The 19,608-nt window shown below is 49.7% G+C and overlaps 2 protein-coding genes across 4 annotated transcripts; one reads left to right on the top strand and one right to left on the bottom strand.

Annotated features, from left to right (window-relative positions):
* Window positions 1–683: 683 nt before the first annotated feature.
* Window positions 684–12,244, bottom strand: POLL (DNA polymerase lambda). Of its 3 annotated transcripts, none has more exons than XM_014883819.2 (9): window positions 11,993–12,244; window positions 10,708–10,826; window positions 10,148–10,445; window positions 9,369–9,534; window positions 6,597–6,920; window positions 5,912–6,085; window positions 4,872–5,000; window positions 2,731–2,899; window positions 684–2,429 (listed from the first exon to the last, which is right to left on the bottom strand). In XM_014883819.2, the coding sequence occupies exons 2-9, from the start codon at window positions 10,820–10,822 to the stop codon at window positions 2,065–2,067; spliced, it is 1,740 nt and encodes a 579-aa protein (XP_014739305.1). In that variant the 5' UTR covers window positions 10,823–10,826; window positions 11,993–12,244; the 3' UTR covers window positions 684–2,064. The 3 variants fall into 3 exon arrangements, with proteins under 3 accessions (XP_014739305.1, XP_088025370.1, XP_014739306.1); XM_088169244.1 differs by having other exon boundaries at window positions 10,148–10,442; window positions 11,747–12,128; XM_014883820.2 differs by having other exon boundaries at window positions 11,747–12,126.
* A 16-nt stretch (window positions 12,245–12,260) lies between these two features.
* On the top strand, window positions 12,261–19,338 carry DPCD (deleted in primary ciliary dyskinesia homolog (mouse)). The gene is made up of 6 exons (XM_014883828.2): window positions 12,261–12,357; window positions 12,585–12,665; window positions 13,328–13,452; window positions 14,236–14,369; window positions 17,983–18,085; window positions 19,135–19,338. The coding sequence occupies exons 1-6, from the start codon at window positions 12,294–12,296 to the stop codon at window positions 19,237–19,239; spliced, it is 612 nt and encodes a 203-aa protein (XP_014739314.1). The 5' UTR covers window positions 12,261–12,293; the 3' UTR covers window positions 19,240–19,338.
* Window positions 19,339–19,608: the final 270 nt, after the last annotated feature.

Below are 19,608 nucleotides of genomic sequence, written 5' to 3'. Positions count from 1 at the left end.
TGAGGGGTGGTCTCTGGGCTGCACAGCCCTCCTGGGGTCAGTGTTCTCCAGCTGCTGGTCTGAGGCTGCCTCCCCTCTGCTCCTGGATAACCCAGAGTACAGCTCTGAGCACAGCTCAGTTCTCACTGCTTCTGCCTCAGCAGTCCTTGTCCTTCTCCAACCTCCCTTTCGAACCAATCATTCCTGCTGCTCATCTCCATGTGCACCCTTGGCTTCCAGAATGTTAAGATTCCCCTTGGATAACCAAAGCATTTCCATGCTCAGGACTCTGAGCTCTGTTCCAGGCAGAGAACAGGACACAACAGCCAACTACCACATGCCTACTGTTTGATGCATATGGAAAAGCTGACAGCAATCCTCCCCTGACTCCACATCTGAAGAAAGAGCTCAACCCAAGGCTCAGAGCTCAAGAATCACTCCTTTCTCTGGGAACAGCCAATCCCAGCTCAGCCACATGGCCAGCTGGATGCCTGGACAGAGGATGGTATGGGAGGATGGTGGCCAGCAACACCCTGCCCTGAGAGCCAGAAATGCTGGTCCAACAGTGTGATGATCTCAACTGTGTGCTCTCCACCTCCACTGAAACCAAGGAAATGGGCCAGCACAGGAAGGAGCTCCTGGTAAGCCACAGGAGAAAGTCCCAACAGTCGCAGTGCAGAGAGCAAAAAGACAGAGACATCAAGGGAAAAGAGAGAAGGGATTTTTTTATTATACTTCAAATTTCAAAGCACCAAGACATGCCAAAACACATTCATTTCCCTCAGGTGTCCAGCAGAAAGTCTGGGCTGACAAATGCTGGGGTCTGGGCCACTGCAGCAAAGCCCCAGCCCTGCTGGTGCCCAGCAGCCACAGGAACTGTGCAAACCCACCAGGCTTGTGCCTGCCCTAGCAGCAAACATACAGCTTTGTCACTGTACATGATGGGGCCAGATCCCCCACAAGGGAGCAAGAGCCCTGGGGTCTTGGCACAGAAATGCCCACCATGGCACCTCTGCCAGGAGCAACCACTGCAATACCTGCAACAGACAGAGCACTCAATGTCTCTGAGAAATTCATCTCCACAATATAAAATAGTCTCGATGTTTCCTGAGAAATAAAATTCACTCCCATTGAACTGGTGGGACCAGCCACATGCACATTTATACACAAACACACACACTTTCCCTGATCAAAGATCAGATGGCTCCATAGCTTCCACAGGAAAAAAAAAGGGAAAAGCTTTGTTTTGCCCCAATTAGAACTTAATTCCTTGTGTTCCTCTCTGTCTCCGTGCCTCCTACAGACAGACACACAGCCCCGCTAGGTTACATTCAGTACCATTACATTCAAATCCTTCCTGAGCACAGCTCTTCAAAAAGAGCTGTGCACCAAGAAAAGAGCTCTTGGGCCAGACCAGGGCTCTCAGTAAATCTGGAGGATGCTCAGAATACAAGGCTGGGAGCAAGCAGGCACAATACCTCAGGTCCCTACATCTCTTTCAAGGCTTAGCTGGCACCAGGGAAAGCTGGTGGCAGTCACAGCAGCCTGGCCCTATGCAATGGGACCCATCAAAGGACACGTCAGCTCAGACAGGACACAGCAGCAGCACAGGTTAACCCCTTGAGACTCCTGCAGTAGCAGCTGCCAGCAGTAGTGAGGAGGAAGGCCAGTCACAGAACCAAGCTAGACCTCTGTTACCTTCATTCACAGCTCAGAACAGAAATTTCTGAGCATCAGTGCTCAGATATAGAGGAAAATGCATCCTACTTCCCTTGTTTCCAAGCACTGTTAGGGGCTGGATCAGAAGGTTCTGCAGCCCAATCTTCCAAAGCTGGGGAGCAGGGTAGCTGGTGGGCAGTGAGCCCTTTTGGTAACCACACCAAGACAGCACTTCCAGTGTGGTTCCAGGCCACAGCTTCTGCCGAGGAAGCCACAGAGCTCTGCCCAGCAGCCAGGCCTCACGCCTGCAAGGGAGCCCAAATTTGCTGGGATATGTTCCTCAGCCTGCAGGCACCACAGAGCCTTCCATCACTGGGGAAATCAGATCTTTCAAAACAGCAGCGAGTCCAGGGTGACCACCAGGCATCACCAGTCCCGTTCGGAGGGCTCCCGGTAAGGCAGCCCCAGCTGGATGAAGACATCTCTCTCGGTGGGAGTGGGCAGAGTATGGCCAGCTGAGACCTTGGCACCGCCAGGGCCTCGCACCACGGCCGAGCTGAGCGCGTGCTCCGACAGGCTCATGCCCTTGGTCTTGGCCAGGGCGCGCATGGAGCGGTTGAAGTGAGCCGAGCCCGTGAAGTAGAGCAGGGCGCAGGCAAACTCCCGGTACGGCACCACAATGATGTCGAGCCGGCGGTGACGCTGCGCTGGCCCGGGCAGGCGGCACACGCCCAAGTACTTCTGCTGGTCACCATTGTCCTCCTGACTCACCAGGTCATCTGTAAGGAAGCCTGGGGAGAGAGAACAGGCCAAGAGGAGCTGAACAGTAGATGGACACCTTCATGCTTAACTCCCCACTGCCCAGAGAGCAGCAGAGATGTCTCATAACGTGCTGTGGGACCCCAGTGGTAACAGGCTGAGCTGCAGCAATACTCCCTCCTTAACACTACAGCTGAGCCAGGTCCAGAGGCAGTAATTTTAATTTAATGTCCCATCCTTGGGAGAAGTGATCATCTATCCTTCAATGAATGCCATCCACCTCATTGCCTCCTCGCCTCGGCCATTCTAAGAGCAGCTTCCCCACTCTCTTACCGCTCCTGCGGAGGCTGTCGAGCAGCTTGCTGAACACCCCACGGTGAGACTGCCCATCGGGGTGAGTGACCAGCACATCCACATCTCCACAGGTGGCCTTCCCCCGACGGTAGGAGCCACAGGCAACACACACCAGGCCAGGCTTCAGGGCCAGGGCAGCTTGTCTGACCTTTGAGAAAGAGGGATAAGGAGTCAGAGATCAGCTCTTCATGCCCTTTCAATCAAGGCAGCAAAGGATCTAGTGCCTGCCCTGAGGCCTGTCCTGCATGTCCAGAATCTCCATACACTTGGGAGACATGGCACACTGCCCCACCAAGAAGGCTGGCCTGCTGCCAGGGGAGGAGTGAGCCACAGTGGCCTCTATCCCAGTCCTGTGCAAACATCCTGTACAATGCCACACCGTACAGTGACTGACCATCAGCTCTTGGGAGCACTGTGCTGGGACAAGCAGGAAAATGAAGGGGCAAAGTACTGCACAAGCTTTCAGAGCCTTCAGTTTCTGAGACAGCAAGAAGTAAGAGGTTTCTTAGCTGCCCTACAAGCACAAGGCTCACCAGCTCTGCCCACAAAGGAAATCAGTTCAACAGGTGATGGTCACAGGCCTTGTTTCAAAAATAGGGATGGGCTCATGAAGTCTCTCCAGCAGGACCCAACACAGCAGAAAATCTGTGAGTAACCCCTGGAGTTCACTCCTGCAAGGAGCTCTGCCTCTGCAGGAAAGCTGAGCTTCCTGACCCAGAAAAAGCACAATTGTCCCGGAATTTTAGACCAAAGGGATCCCAACATGCTGCTGCCAGCAATCAAACATAATCAGAACTTCTCCTATTCCCAGTCTTCTCCAGGCTGGACCAGAGCTCCTGTTTTGTGCAGACAGTGCTAACACTGATGGCTTCATTCATTACATGTTTAAGAAAGGCTCCCAAGTCCCTGACAGGCCTAAAGTATTTTGGTCTGATTGTGCCAATCACCCTGCTGGCAGCAAATAATGAGAGGCTCAGCAATTCCCAGTGATGGGGCCATCACAGAGGCTGGAGTTCAGTAAGGCAGTGTCCGTGCCCACAGCCCCTTGTCACTCTTGGGGATCATCCTTCATTAGCAAGAGATAAACCCATTAACCTTTGCCCCAAAGGTGCTCCAAGAAGCCACAAGCCTTTCTCATGCGGAGCAAGCCCTCCTCTCATGTTTTTACCCCCCTTCTGGCTTTAAATGAAGATTTCTAGAAAACTCACAGCCCCACCCGAGAGCCTAAAAGCTCCTCAGATCTCACTGTGACAGGCAGCACAGACAGTGACTAATCCCTCATTCTCTCTCCTGGGCCTGGATCAGAGCTGTGTTCGTGTGTATGGAGGGGAGCACAGTAATCCCATCAAGATAACAATAGACCCACTCCCAAGAGCCAGCTCCTCAGCCCAGCCTGCCTGGGAAAGGGACCACTCACCACCAAAATGGCTAATCCGGCACACAGGACTGACACCCCAGCAGGAGCCTGGCAGGAGGGTATTCTTCATGGCCAGGCCCTGTGGCCGAGTGACAGGGTCACACTGGCTGCTGCTTCCATGGTGATTGGAGAGTACAGGGGTAGCAATGACAGTGTGTCCCCCAGCTCTCTGCTCACATTAGGGTACACTGGCTTAGCACCCCATAGCCATGGAGTGCCACAGCATCCTAGAGCAAGCAGCACTCATTTGCAGCCTCGATCTCCTTTGCTTCCACCAAGGATATACACCCTCTGTTCTCTATTGACAACTAGATCACAGGGTGCTCACAGCTTCCTTTGAAGAAGCAGCACCAGGGACACCTCAGCTGAAAGCAGACATTCTAGACATGATGAGAGGCAAGAAAGCAGAGCTGGGAACCTGCTTATCCCATCATGCCACACGCAGCCTTCTTCAAAGCAGTGTGTAGAACTGACTCCTGTGAAGTAATCTCCTCCTTGCCAGACACTCAGACTGAACTTTCTTATGGGGCAAGGTAGGGGCCTTGTGTACCCATTGCCAAAAAGGGTCCCCCAAGCACTGACCTCACTAAGAGGAGAGGCTGAAGAGCTCAGCTGTAACACAAAAGCCATTTTCACAACACGTATCTTCCTGTCATGTCCCAGCAGGTACTGTACTCTGAGGGCCTGGGGCCAAGCTACTCACAGTCTGCTCTATTTCTGCCGCTTCCTCCCGAGGCATGCGCTCCAGGAAATCCGTGTAGTGCTTCAGCCCCACAGCCTGCTGGCTGGTCAGAGTGGCCTTGGTGCGGATGTCATCCAGTGTCCGGAAACCCTAGTGCAGACCATGTGCTGATATTCAGACATCTAACAGGACTTTGCTCTTCACATACTTTCCACCAAGATTTGGAGAGATTGTAGTTAGCCTGTCTCAAGTTCAGGCCAGGTCACAGCTTCTGAGATCACATGTAGAGAACACTTTAAGGCCTGGTTCCTAAAAGAAGGGATTTAGGCAATCCCACTATCCATGCACACCTCTAATCTCCACCCCTCCTCTGACAAAAGGCATGGTGTCCTTTCCCTTAAGGCATGGTGTCCCTACACCCTGAAGGAAAACACATAATGCAGGTAAAGGAAAAATATCTACAACATCCCAATGAGGGAAAGTCGATAGCATGAACACAAACGTGTTTTTAAGATAGTCAAGAATCCAGTCACAAACCAAACACTACAGGAAACCAGGCTTCATTAGCTTGTGCTCAGGAGACAAACTGCTTTTAAAGAAGGAACCCACCCAGTGGGCTGGGCTGCTCCTCTTGGCACAATTATTTTGACCTCATTTTTGTAAGTTCCAGACAAGATGGATGGCTGCTCTGACAGCTGCAGGCCAATAGCCAGCAACTGCTGGAGCTTTCATGGACAAGATGCTCTGATTCAAGCCTGGCTCTTAGCTACATTATTGCCTTGACTAGCGTGACATGAGCTCCAAGAAGTGATGCTAGAGCAGAGGCAGTGTGTCTCAATTCCTCCTCTCCACACCTTTGGTCTTCTCCCACCCCACCACAATTAAAGTCTCAGCTGGGTGCTGAGACACAATGGGACCCAATCTCATAGTTCCTCCCAAAAATCTCAGATTTAAATGTGACCTGTAGATATCGGCAATTAAAAACTATTTGTGAAAGTAGTTCTGCACTCAGCAGCAGTCTTCATAACCTGAGAGCCTCTTGTGTAAGGCATTGAACTTACCTGCTGGTACCACATCTGAGCTGTCTTGACTCCTGCTCCCCAGATATTGGAAAATAACTCCAGCACAGGCACACTTTCACTGATGTGATCCAGCTTGCGCAGGTGCCCACTCTCCAAGATCTCCAGGATCTTCTCTGCCATCCGCTTCCCAATCCCAGGGATTTTACAGGCTTCCTAGAAAGAAACCAGAGCTGCTACTGGAAAAGCAAAGATCATAGACAAGCCAGGGAGCTGCTACTGACTCAGAGTCTGGTTAGCCATTTGATGAGTAAAGGGTGAGTGGCAAGACTAGTTCTGCCTGATGGTCTCCTCTCTAGCCCAGGCTTGTCTTGGCTAATCAATTCAAGTGGAAAAGGACAAGCCTGCAGAATGGGACTGAAACACGAACACACTGAACTGCTGGACTGCCACAGTCCTCAAGACTCATATGCAGCTAAGTTTTACGTGTTATCACTATCGATGGCCAGTTGCTACTGATGAAGAGGAAGGTGAAAATGTCCCTGCATTGTGTCTAAGGAAGGCATTTATCTTGTGAGCTTTCAGATCTGGCCCTAAAAGGCTCAGATTCCATTTTTCTGCTGTTCTGCAAACATTGTGTCTGGTCAATAAATGTCAACTTGCACTTGCTATACAACTTCCATCGAAGGTCTATTCCCTGCTCCACCCCCCTAGGAAGGTGTTTTACCTGGTAGGAGGTGACTGGTTTGTGATAGCTCTTGAGTGCATTGATTGCTTTGGAGTAGCCCAGAGCTCTCCACTTGTCCCCCTGGACAGAGTAAGCCTTTGCCAGCACTTCCAGCTTCTCTGTGATGCATTGGTTGTGATTTTCCTTCTTGGTGTTGGAAGACTGGGCACAAACCCACTTGCTGGGAGGCTGGGCCACTGTGTAAGAACTGTCATTGATCTCTTCTGATGATTTCTCAGGGTAGCGGCCAGAAATTAATGCTTCCAGGTCCCCCTGGGTGACACCAGCATCTTCTTCTTCACTTCCTTCTTCATCAGAGTATTTCTTTAGGGAAAGAGCAGAAAGCAGCCATGTGAGAGTATGCCTCATACGCCCCCTTGGCATAGGCTACTTCAGAGATTAGGAAGCCAAAGCACAAACCACCCTCCCTCCTGGGCCCACCCTGCTCCAATTGCCACCTCTAGAAGTGGCTATATGCACGCCACAGTTCCTCACACCTCAAACTACACATGCACATCTCACACTGCACAGGATTCAAGCACACAGCCCCCTCCTACAACCAAGCCCCTACCTGAGGTAAGACACTGACTAATTGAACAACTGCTGCCAGCAGCAAGGTATGACAATGCCAAAATCCCTGGCTGGCAAAGATCCTGACTCCCTACTCCCATTGGGAAACCTTTAGCTCGTCTGCTGGCAGCATAGGCACATCTCTCACATTCAGACTCAGCAACTTCTACCCAATGATGCAGATGACAGCAGATAGGCACTGAACTTTGTTTTCAGTTTACAGACACAAAATCTTAACAGAGGAGTAAATTAAAACCCCCTCATTTTCCCCATGGCTATCTGCAAGAGAAAAGGGGGAGGAAGGAATGACACAAAGGACTCCACATTCCTCAGTGACAGAAGAAAGAACCAATGTATGCATTTGCTGATACCCTCAGCATTAGGATGCCTCTGTGTAGACTTAAGAAACAATGAGCCTCGGCTTCAGGTAAAGAACAAAAGGGGATAGAAGTGGAAAGCTGCACAGAGTCTTTGTAGACTGCTTTGCTCACTGGGGTCCCCATCTCCCTTGATGTACAAACACAGCAGTCTATGAAGATCCAAGAGCTTCTGTGCTGTGGAAGTAACTCTGAGTGATGCAGGGTTGTTTGGGATCAGTCCAGCAATTACATGCAGCACACCATGTTCTGAATTTCTGCAGTGTAAGCCTAAGTCAGAGCCACATCCTTACAACCTCTTGTCTGGAGATACAAAAACCGGATGTGTTTTGCAGTCTTGTTTTATAACTCTGAAAACTGGGTCAGATTGATGATTTGATAGACTTAATCAGTTTAATTTGTCTTCAAATGCAACTCCCTTAAGATGCTGTTCTCTGTAAGGGCAGCAAAGCCTCAGAGGGCTGAGATAAGTCAGTAAGCCCCATAAATGCATATAAAGGAGGACGTTATCCAATCACAATGCAGAGAATTCCGCAGCTGGAGCTGGAAGCAATTCCCATCCTCTTGGCTAGCAGTGTCACAGGTGGAATAGCCCTTAAACCCCTGACTCTCTATGCTTTGTCAGCAAAACTGATGGACTCTTCACAACCACATGTGCAAAACCAACTATAGCAATAGGCTACCTGAGAGGGAGGCAGGCAGCCTGGGGTGACAGCTCTGGGTTCACAGGGAGTAACTGGCACTGCTTACAGAGGCTGCCTTGCAGAGAACTACTGCAACTGGATGTTGTGGTTGCTAGTCTCACCGGAAATAGGATTTCCTCACAGGAGTTGGTATCCAAAGGCAGAGCTCCCAGATCACTCTCTGTTTAGTATGAAACACTGGCACACCCATCATCTCCAAGAGAAAAAACAATCCACCCAAGCTAGAAAAGACTCTGTGCTTAAAAACTGCTTCTAAACTAAGTTTCAGCTTTATTGTTGTAGGTGGGTCTCAAGTGGTTGGTATTGTCTTTAAAGCATATCCCACTACTCCCCAAGTCACATAAGCTTGGGACAAGGGATTTTACTGAAATGTCTACAAATGTGGCTTCTGCGTCCTCAGTGAGCTGCCAGGTAATTGCAGGGTTTGGGCAACAAAATTTTGGACTTTGCTGCAAAACAGATGCCAGCAATACAAGGCAGCTGCTGGGGAGGTTTGAGGTAACTTTGCTACAGGTAGATTTGAATGAACCAATGCCCAAGAAGAATTCAGCAAATCTGAGCAAAAATATAGAGAAAAGAAGGAAAGCTAATGGCAGGCCAGAGAAGCTGACTCACAGTAGAAGCCACTAATAACCCAATACAGATATTTTAAGAACACCTCCATGATCTTTCTGGTAGCAACTTGATCCACTGTACAAACGTGTCTGAACAGGATGTTTGCCAAGGAGTGGAGAACTGGTCCATATGGCTCAGGCAGGAACATGGGATGAAATATCAGACAGCTTCCTGAAAAGGAGATATTCCTCAAAAGGACCTAAGTGAATATCACCATAGTGAGCCTTGGCCTGATCAGAGCACCAGGACTGCTTCACCTGGAAATGTTCTGATGGGAACAGCAATTTGGGGGTGTTCTTTCTATTCTTAACACCTAAAAAGGACTAAGAGAAGCAATAACCATGTCCACAGTCTGAGTCTGGCTCACTGAAACATCCAGCACCTTCCCTTCGCTGAGAAAATCTCACACTCTATCCCTGCAGGGGATGCTCTCAGCCAGGAAAAGCAGCATGCAGGATCTGTTCACAAGGAGAACTTGTGAACTTTCCTGTGCAGAAAAGTCTCACCTCAGCCAGTTGCTGCTGTCCAAGGGTGCCCAAGCCTCGCTGTGAGGAATCCTCCCTCTGTGATTCAGTATTCAGTTTCACTGCTGCCTCCTCTGCTGGGGGCTGGATTTTTTCTCTGTCCAGGATCTGTTGCTGTTCTTTCTGGAATTCTTCCTCCTCCAGGTACCTGTCATGGATTGGATGTCTCAATACAGAAGGAGGACTTCCCAGCCCCCAGAAGTTTGACCAAGAAATCCTTCTGCATGTTTTGGGATGGACCAAACAACCCATATGAATTGTACTCTCTCAAATTAGAGATTATTAACTCTGGTTTTGGCTCAACTCCCCAGTTAATATCTATCTTGCTCACCTGCAAATTCCACTCCTACCTACCTCACTCTTAGATTCTCTCTTCAAAACTTTGCCAAAACATTTTGATCCTAACCTGTGCCTGCTGCTCCATTCTTAAATTCCTCTTGTGCCTAGTTGCCAATTCTCTCTCTACCTTTCATCTGTAATAAGTAAGAAACAGTATTTAATCCTCAGTAATTTTAAGAGACATCCTGTTATCACTGATGGATCAGGAAGAGGTGCCTTTAGCCCCTGTAGCAAGTGACAGGACTTCTGGTAGTACTTCTGGGGCCTATTACATGCTTTGGTACCACACAGAACTTCCAGTAATGCTCACAAGAGCTGCAAGGAGTTGCAGTCCAAGATTTTGAGCGGAGGTCAAGTTTTAGTGCTGTTCAGTTTAGGACAGAGGAAATGCAGGGAGGAATGGCAGTGTGGCATTTGCATACCTGTGAGGGATAAAGACACCATAGCCAGCAGTACTCAGCAGCTTCTGGTCTCTAATGCAAGCACTAAGCCAGGATGCCTTCACCAGCTGCAGCCCCGGGCGCAGCTTGGTCAGTCTGAGGAGCCGGAAGGCGCGGTCACAGTCCATGTCCTCAGCCACAATGACGTGTGTCACCTCTGAGGAGAGCTGGCTGCGGATGGCTCCTCCGTTCAGGACAATCTGCCTGTGGAAGATCTCGGCCCTGGCATGGCCAATGCCAGCTTGCAACACGTAGGCAATGACAGGTTTCAGCCACTCTGCTGAGGAAAGCACAGGGGCAGGGACACAGTGACAAGAGAAAGTGCTCCAACACAGCAGGGCTACATCTGTAACACGGGACTTGATGGCACCAGCTCTGGCAGGCAGTCTTTGGGGGGGTTCCAGCTGGACACACCAAACCAAGCTGGCCACAACCTCTACAGAAAATACTGAGGGCCAGAGAAAGCCTTTGGGGAACAGCACTTGCAGTTAACATGCTGGGTATAAGTATTATATCCTGCATCATAGGGACACAGGACTTACCCTTAGGTATCTCTGTTTCTTCCTCTTTGGGGATCTTCGGAGGGATGCCTTGCCCTGAGTCATCCCTCACCTTCTTCCTCTTGGGAAAGGCTTTGACGATCCCTTGTGGCTCCATAGGCCTGGTGGGAAGGTTAGAAGATATTGCTAAATACAGATAAGAAAGAGCAAGGTTGCTTAGATCTCACCTAATCCCAACTCAAGATTCACTCATGCTGCTCACTGTCTTTGTTGTTCTAAAGTTTTTTGTTGTTGCCTTCCAAAAATGCTCAGCCTAAGGGAGGCAACCAGAATCAAGAATTGCAGCCCTCAAGGTCAGAAAAACCAAAGTCAGAAAGCCACTTAAGTCAACTCTGCCTGAATGTCTTAGAAACCTCTACAGCTGAGTTCTTACAATGGAAAACATTCTAAACTTAAACGTTTTAGAGCTCCTATCTGCTCAGCCTAAAGAAACAACTTTATTTCTCAGGTATTTCTTAAGCACGTTCTCAAGAGGGAAACACTTCTGCCAGAGCTGAAATCCAGTCACCTGTGAGATGAAACACTGATTGACACCAAGTGTTTCACACAGTCACAAGATGAGAACTCCCAACTTGGCCTCATCAGGAAATTACTAATGATTATCTAGCCAAGTTCAATATGGGTACAACTGCAGCTTTACCATAACAAGCCTTGCAAATGCAAACTTTGGAGCTTCAATTACCAGGATACAAGGAAGCTCAGTTTTCTGTCATCCAAACAAGCCTTGAGTCAATGTACATCCCAACAGCCCCATCCATGTGGCTGCAGCGCTGAGTAAACACCAGCCTGGTTTCCTCTTTGTGCAGCACTCTGTTTCTCTTAGAGTTCTCACACAAACCTATCCTATGAAACCTGAAAATGGTCCCATCTGGCCATGGCTTCCTGCTATGCTCACCTTCTCATCTGAGCACTAAACATAATCCCCTGAAGACAAACCCAGAGCTCGACTCAAGCCCTTGCTTCTGCGAGGAAGAGTTCAGCTTCATGGGATCAGAAACCCTGCTACATTTCTAAAACTCACCTTCGCTGAAATGTTTCAGTTTTCAGGTCGTTTTAACAAAAAAAAAAAAAAAAAAAAAAAAAAAAAAAAAAAAAAAAAAATCCCTCAGGAAACAGTAATACTTTCTATTGCATAAAGAAAAAACCCACACCAAAAGCCCGCCAAAGTTCTGGGTGCCCAAGTACGTTCCAGGGCCCGGAAGTAAAGTGTTTCTGCACGCTGTGTTTTAACTCCTAGAAACCACAACGCACGCGCCGGGCACCCAACCTGTCTTAGCAGCCTCCTCAGGCCGTGATGGTTTCAAGGCCACCAAGCTGGGGCCGGCAGCACGCACAACCTCGGGAGCAAGAAGACCCCCCCAAACCTCGCGGCTGTGCCCGGGGGAGCCGAGGGAAGGCGGGAGCCGAGGGGGGCGCAGCAGGAGAGGGGAAGGGCCCCGAAGGAGAGCGGCACCGGGGCCGGGGCCAGGGCTGCGCCCGGGCAGGGCCGCGCTCGCTCGGCCGGGCCGGAAGCGCTTCCGGGCGAAGGGCGGAAGTTTCCGCGTTGCCGCGGCGACGGCGGGGCCGCCATGGCGGTGCCGAGCTGGCTGGAGCGGCTGCGGGCGGCCGGCAAGACGGCGCTGGTGCAGGACGGTAACCGCGGGGCGAGGGCTGGGACAGCCCCCATCTGCCCCCGCCGCGGAATGTGGGGTAGTTCTGTAGCGAGCGGGCGCGGAGGGGAGCGCTCCTGGGCACGGCCCCAGGGAACGACACAAGGCCATCAAAGCGGGCAGTGGGATAGGGCCCCAGACAGGGGGACAGAGTCCTACACCCAGGGATAGGTGTATCCCGTTTCCTCTCACCACCTGCCTTTCCTCTAGGGAAGCGGAAGATCCACTACTTGTTCGAGGATGGGAAGGAAATGGCCGAAGAGTACGACATTAAGACTGGCCAGTTAATAAGTAAGTGGTGCTCTCAGCTGGCTCCCAGCAGAACTGGTCGGGGCAGAACTGCGGGGCAGTGGGTCTGTACCCTCAGGGCTGAGGTGTTGAAAGGGACCACCTGGTCAGGAACAAATCATCCCTGCCTATTCTGGGAGACAGGCATGTCTGTAGCAGAATTTTGTAGGGATAGAAGTAGGGTTCAGCTTGCAGACAGGGTTCTCTGACTTTCATGGCATAGCAGACCTTCCTTTAGCCCAGGATCTCTCCCAAATATCCCATCTGTCACAACAGACTTGGATGGACTAGATGAGATTGCCATCATAGTTGCCAGGCACCGAGTCTGTACCACATGAAGGGCTGAAATATGCTTTTTGGTGGTTTCTGCTACCACAAACAAGGTGTCGTTAATGGCTCTTATGTCCAAAACCACATCAGCTGCAGCACAGCACCTGTCACAACCCCATCGCTTCAGCACCAAGTTGCAAAAAAGAGAGGCATTCAGCACAGAATTTCTCACCTAGGAATAGGCCAACTAGCAGATCAATTCACACCAAAGTTGAAATTACTGGAATTAAGATACATACATTTATATCATCTCGGTGTGCTGGGCAGCTTTGGCAGTCAGTTGCTGGAGCCCTTACAAAACAGAAGAATGAAAACCCTTCTTCTCTCTTGCCCAGGTAGAAAATGGCGAGAGAAGAACACCCTCGGGGGCACCGGCAAGTGGCAGGTGGAGGTGGGAGAGCCAATCTCGCCGCTCCTGGGAGCACTGGAGTCAGAGCTTATAACAGAGAGCAGCTCAAATGTATGTAAGGGTCTGCAGGTACCACTGCACCTAAAACTGCCTTGTCTTGTGCTTACAGCAGTAGCTGGTAGAGCACAGATCACCAAGAGATAGCCTTAATGCACCTAGCACCCTGCTACAAATCACCCCAAAACTGCAGGGCTGACTTGAAAGAAGGCACATCTTAGGTTCTTAAGGAGTCTTCAAGATAAAAGAAAACTGTACTGCTGTGTTGGCCAGCTACTATCCTGTCTTGAAAGAGCAGGGTAATACGAAGGCCAGTGCCAGGACAAGTCAGGGGATAGAAAACAGAGGTGATAGCAACGAAAGGCACAGGCAGTGCATAGCAGGCTGCTCCCTAACAGGGCACAGCTTGTTTAATTTTCACACCCCTCTATCTGAGAGCACAGCTGTTTTAGTCTCTCGCCATCTTTTCTACAGACCTGAAATACAAGCACAGCTCTGCACTGCAAACTGGGGCAGAGCTAGGATTGAATCCAGCAGGTTCCTAGAGCAGGCAGAGCTCAGTATTTGGTTGCCTGTGAGGAAGAGGCCCCTGTAATTCTGTACTGTAAGGCTTCCTCACTGAACACTTTCAGCACTGCAAGCAGTGCCCTGGGCAAAGGCAGAGCAGCCCTAGCTGTAGGAAAGTGGTGCTCAGGCAGCTTCTTGAGTTACTCTCTAATGCTCCAGTGCGAAAGAACAGCTGCTCCCATGTGGAGTCTCACAAGGTAGTACAGGAAAGAGACAGGGAGGAGAGGAGCCAGCTGGAGGCGCCTTGATAAAGGGACTTGTTTGTTGTAGCCTATCTTCATGAGGAAGGATACCCTGAGCAGCTTCCAGTGGCGGATCCGTAACCTTCCCTACCCTAAAGAGGTCTACAGTGTCTCCGTGGAGGAGGAGCAGCGCTGCTGTGTCATCCGGACCACCAACAAGAAGTCAGTAAGGACAGCACTGCCAGTGCTGACAGTCCCTTGGGGTGGGCTGACACAGAGGGCAGGCTAGTGATTGCACGGGGGGCTGTTCCCTCTTCTGTCCCTAGTGTGCAAGGGCTGAGGGGTCTCACCTTGGAGCACATGTCTCCTGCTGCCTGATTTCCACTCCCAACTGCCTCAGACACATTTACAAGTAGGGCCCCTCAAGCTCTGCACTGGCCATTGCAAACTCATCTTGGCTTGTGCTGTTCTTGCCCTGTCAGCTGTCACCTTCTTAGAAATGTAAAGTAAGAGCCTTGCAGACCTCTTGAAGATAGAACATCCCATTTTCTCCCTCTGATTTACTCACTGGATCTCAGAATACTGCAGAATTCAACATGGACAGCAAAGTCGTGGGCACCCAGACGGATCTCTCTGTATAAACACGTCCTATAGTCACAATGCCAGTGATATGAGCTGGAGGTAGCAAGCAAAAAAGACTGGTTGAATCTGGGAAGGAAGCACCACCGTATTTTGCCAAGAGAGATTTGAAATTGCGGGAAGAAAACGGAAAATGCTTTTAAAGCTACATCTTTATTAGTGTGTCAATACATGACACCTCACGTGGAATGAAACATACACTGTGTCCCAAAGTATCTACAGCCTCAGATAAGCCAAGATGAGCTTTAGTATTGGGAAGTGGCACGGAATGAGCCTTGGGAGCACAAGAGAAGGTGATGGAAGTGGCTGTAGGTGGTGCTGTCGGCACAGAACTGTGGCCCCTCGGCTGCTGAGGGCTTCACGCTGCGGCACCTGCAAGTCTCCCGGCAAAGGGCTGCTGGAGCTCTGCACATCAGCATAACGGGGCTCAAAACCAGAAGGCTGGGAAGAGGGAAACTAACCCTTAGAGCAAGCTCTAGTACAGAAAGATGTTGGCCTAAATGCACACAGAGGGATTTACAGAACAGTGGTCCTTTAGTAGGGATGCCTATGTAGCTCAAAGATTAATGAGATTTCCTTCAGCCACACATGGATATGCATGGAGCTAGGACAGGAATGGAATACTTGATCCTAAATCCAACTACATACTGTCAGAGACAGGCTTATCTACTTCCAATCCTACTGATAGTGGTGTGTATGTGGGAAGTTCCTTGCCTGTGCATGTGAGAACTTCCTGCATAGATGCCATAAAGCTTATAATGTAGCACTGAGGATTTACCTACACCCTACCTGACTTAGGGCTTTTTTGTACTGCTCTCAGGAGGGTCTTCCATGAACAGCTGACACTTGTTCTTTGACATAGTGTAAGAGGACCCAACACAACTCATGGCCTGTGTCTGACAGTTAAGGACTTTTAGAATTAAAGCTGAAAGCCATCTCACCGAGGACAAGAATGACGTTGCTGTCAGGAGCAGGGACAGACACCAGCACTAGCACACTTAGTACAGGCTCCAGGATATCTTAGATCATTTCTCCTGGGTCTCGGCCAGGGCAAGGCACCACTCAGCAACTAATTCCAAGATAGCAACAGCATGGAATCCACGGAGAGAGCACACATCACTATGGGAGAGAAAGGAAGCCTCGGAGCCTCTCCAACCCTTGGAAGTCAGCCACGTTGCTTCTGAGCAACAGAGCTGTGCTGACCGCCAGCCAGAGGGACAAGTAACAGGATGGGCTGCCAAGTGACTATTGAGTAGCTCAGCTCTAAATTCTCAGCATACCAGTAGCAGTTTTCCCTATGGGCTGACAAAAAGTGGGTTTCCAGTAGGAAAATAATAGCGGTGATTTCACATACTTACTGTGCATCTCGGGCCAGGACTCGGGCTCAGAGTGTAATACTGCCCTTGGCCATGGGGTGAGAGGAGAGGGCAGAGAATCAGCCTGCATCGGCTGGGATAACCACCCATCGGCTACCTCCCCAGCCCAGACAGGAGCTCTTCACTTCCACCAGTCACTCTGTTCCCTCTGGCCACGGCAAGGACTGCTCAAGTGGGATTTGCTTAAAACCTCTTGCTGTAAAATAAATCCATTAAACTGAACTCTAAAAACAAACCTAGAAAGCCACCTCCCCAAACGCCAAACCTGATTCAATTATTGTAGTGAGAGGCAGTGGTAATGTTAGGAGGAGGAGGGGTTGGAAAGGCAGATCTAGTTTCCTTTGATCTTGTCACAGATTTTAGTTTGAGGCCAGCCAAAGCCATTCTTCTCCCCTTCTCCTTAGTCCTGGGGCAGCAGAATGCTGCTGTTTCATTGATGACTCCCAAGGCCCTTTGAAACAGTGGTTTTTTTCTGTGTACTGCTTTTTTTTTTGTCTAATCGGTAAGAAGTTAACACTTCCTTAACATGTCTTTGTGTTCATCTAATCTCTGCTGTTTAACCTTTGACATCTCCCTTATTATCCATGTCTGCCACCTTTTCCAAATACCGACAGCAGTGACAACACAGAACGGTTTGAGCCCTGCGGTAACAAGCCGTGTACATTCCTCCCACTGCACCGGGAAAGCCATTTGCCCTTTGTAGCTGTTTTCACCGTGACTTGGAAAATAAACCGCAGTTTGGGCAGAGGTAGCTAGAGAGGCCAAACCTCACACACAGCCAGCTGAATTGAGAATCACTCATCATGGTAGCAACCACTACCTATTCCCACTCTGCTCCAGGCACCATAGTACCAGCTACAGGTGAATTCCTTGGAGAGGATTGCCCACAAGAGTGCTGGAGGAGATTAAAAATACAGCCATGCCTCTGGGTGGGCACAGGACCACAAGCCAGTGTATTTGCTGCAGCCTCAGAGAGAAGCAGTAGATGCAGGGCAAGCCATGCCAAGCACAGATCATCTTAGGCAAACACAAACTCAGATCTACAGGGTTCTGGCTCCAAAGTCCTAGGAAATCTCTTAGCTGGCAAAAACCTTTCTGTTCTCTGCTTGGATGTGAGAGGTTATTGGAAGACTGGGTTAGAAACCAGGGAAGAAACAATTAGGAGAGCTATAAATACACAGGATCACCACAGCCACCATGCAGGCTGCATGGAGATGCTGCAGAGCAGAAGCTCAGGTGACTGTGAGCAGTTACACCTGGAGATTAGTGCCCAGGGGTATGCATGAGCACCACCTGCCACCAAAGCAAGAAGTTACCTAGAAGTACAGCAAGAAATTGAAAACAGGGGTTTAGGAAGGATTGCAACACAAAATGGTGCATCACAGAGGACAGTAAGTCATATGGCACAAGAGCTTTGACTGCTATTTTGACAAAAGCTAAAGGAACCTGCTACTTAGAGGAATTGAGAGGCCATGAGCAGGGAAAAAGACAAGGAACACTTTGATAGGGCTGAGTAGTCTATCTTCAACCATAGCTAGCACTACACATACAGGCAAGCTGGAGGGACCAAGCCTGCTGTCACACACAAAGCTCTTCAGGACTTTGCCAGCTCTGGTTTCCAGTTTGGAGGTTTGTTTCTAGTGTTCCTGCTAACCTGGGGGCACCAGCAGGCACACAACATGGCACAAGGGCCTCCTGCCAACTCTGAGATGTCTGTTGTCCTCATCTACACTTTGTAGACCAGCAGTCTATGTCTCAGCACTCTAGTGGCAGAATAGAAACCCCACCTTCCTTATTTCTGTCTTCTCTCTCATTTGTAGGTACTATAAAAAGTTCTCTATTCCTGATCTGGACCGATACCACCTCCCCTTGGATGCAGCTGCCCTGAGCTTCACCCATGCCAACAACACCTTGATCATCACGGTGAGGTTTTAATCACGCAGAACAGCACTCTGCCCTTCTCTTTATGTCCACAAAGAAGCTAAAGTTCTTACACACGGGGAAATGAGGCAGAGCTGAGGGTCACCCATGCAGCCCCTTCTCTGTCACAGCTGGTGGGAGTTTCAGATTACACTGGGCATGCTGACACTAGCCAAGAGATCCCAGGCAGCAGGAGGGCCCTGCTTGCTTCTCACAGTGACATGCAGGTGGAAGTGTGTGTGTCGTGCCCTATTTTCCATGTATTCCCTCCCTCAGGCCTGGTCTCAGAGTCTTAAAAAAGAACAATTAAAAAACAATCACCTACTGCTTTGCATCAGAGAGGGAACACTTCCACACACACGGTGGAAGCAAGAGACTAGCAACATGGATGCACATTTCTTGTTGCAAGGAGCACACATATGCTTTTGAGCAACAGGTGTTTGCCTTATTCAGTACAGAAGTCAGCTACACAGAGGGCACACCCTCTGTGAGAAACCTGGCAGCAGAGCTGGGTTGCACGTGCAGAGGAAATGGGCCAAGAGGAGCACCTTGAGACCTCCTGAGCTTCTATTTGCTACTGGCCAAACCTTGCAAAAAGCACCTGCATCCACCATTAAGCTGCAGCTGGGTGAGAGACCTCTGAGGGGAAGACGGGAACTGCAACTCTTACTTCTCTCTGCATTAAAAAAAAATCAGGCTTATTTTATATATATATATATATATATATATATATATATATATATATAAAACACTTGTGAGCATACGGTCAGTGAGCACAGCAAGAATCTGCTTGCCAGGATATTCCAGAAGGGCTGGTAGGGGCCAGGATTCCACACCTAACTGGAAAGTTTTACTTACACTGTAAAAGACACACCAGAACTTGGCAAATGTCTTTAGCTTGATGGCACCACCTCTCCAAATGGGCTTCAAAGGCAGCTGGTAATTGCAAGGTCTCCCTTGGCAGGAGGGCCCTTGCTGGGCCAGCAGCAACAGGCCCCAGTTGGTCTGCTTGGAGTTCAAGAGTGCTAAGGGCATTTCTCTCTGTCCTACAGTACCGGAAGCCAAAGGAGATCCTGGCTGCAGAAGAGCAGCTGCAGAAGGAGCTGAAGAAGATAAAGGCAGCTAACAGTGGGGATGGAGACTGTAAGACACAGTAGGCAGTGGCTGCTAAGAGGTTGAGGTGAGGGGCAGCTCTCTGGCACAGCTTCATGGTGTTTATTTTGCCTTATCTAATAAAAATGAGTTTGTGTTGTTAATAGAGCCATTTGAAGGAATCTCTGTAAGCTCAGGAAGACAGGGCAGTTGACCTGTCTGCTGCCTGGCCTGCTGATTTATGCAGACATTTCATAAAAACATAGAATAGTTTGTGTTGGAAAGGACCTTAAAGATCATGTAGTTCTAACCTCCCTATCATGGGCAGGGACACCTTCCACTAGACCAAACTGCTCAAAGCCCCATCCAACCTGGCCTGGAACATTTCCAGGGGTAGAACGATCTTTCTCTGAATTGTGGGAAACTGTAGTAGC

This window comes from Sturnus vulgaris, chromosome 8 (genome assembly GCF_052056855.1).
Source record: "Sturnus vulgaris isolate bStuVul1 chromosome 8, bStuVul1.hap1, whole genome shotgun sequence".
NCBI classification, from domain to species: Eukaryota; Metazoa; Chordata; class Aves; order Passeriformes; family Sturnidae; genus Sturnus; species Sturnus vulgaris.
This window is presented reverse-complemented; position numbering and strand designations above follow the sequence as displayed.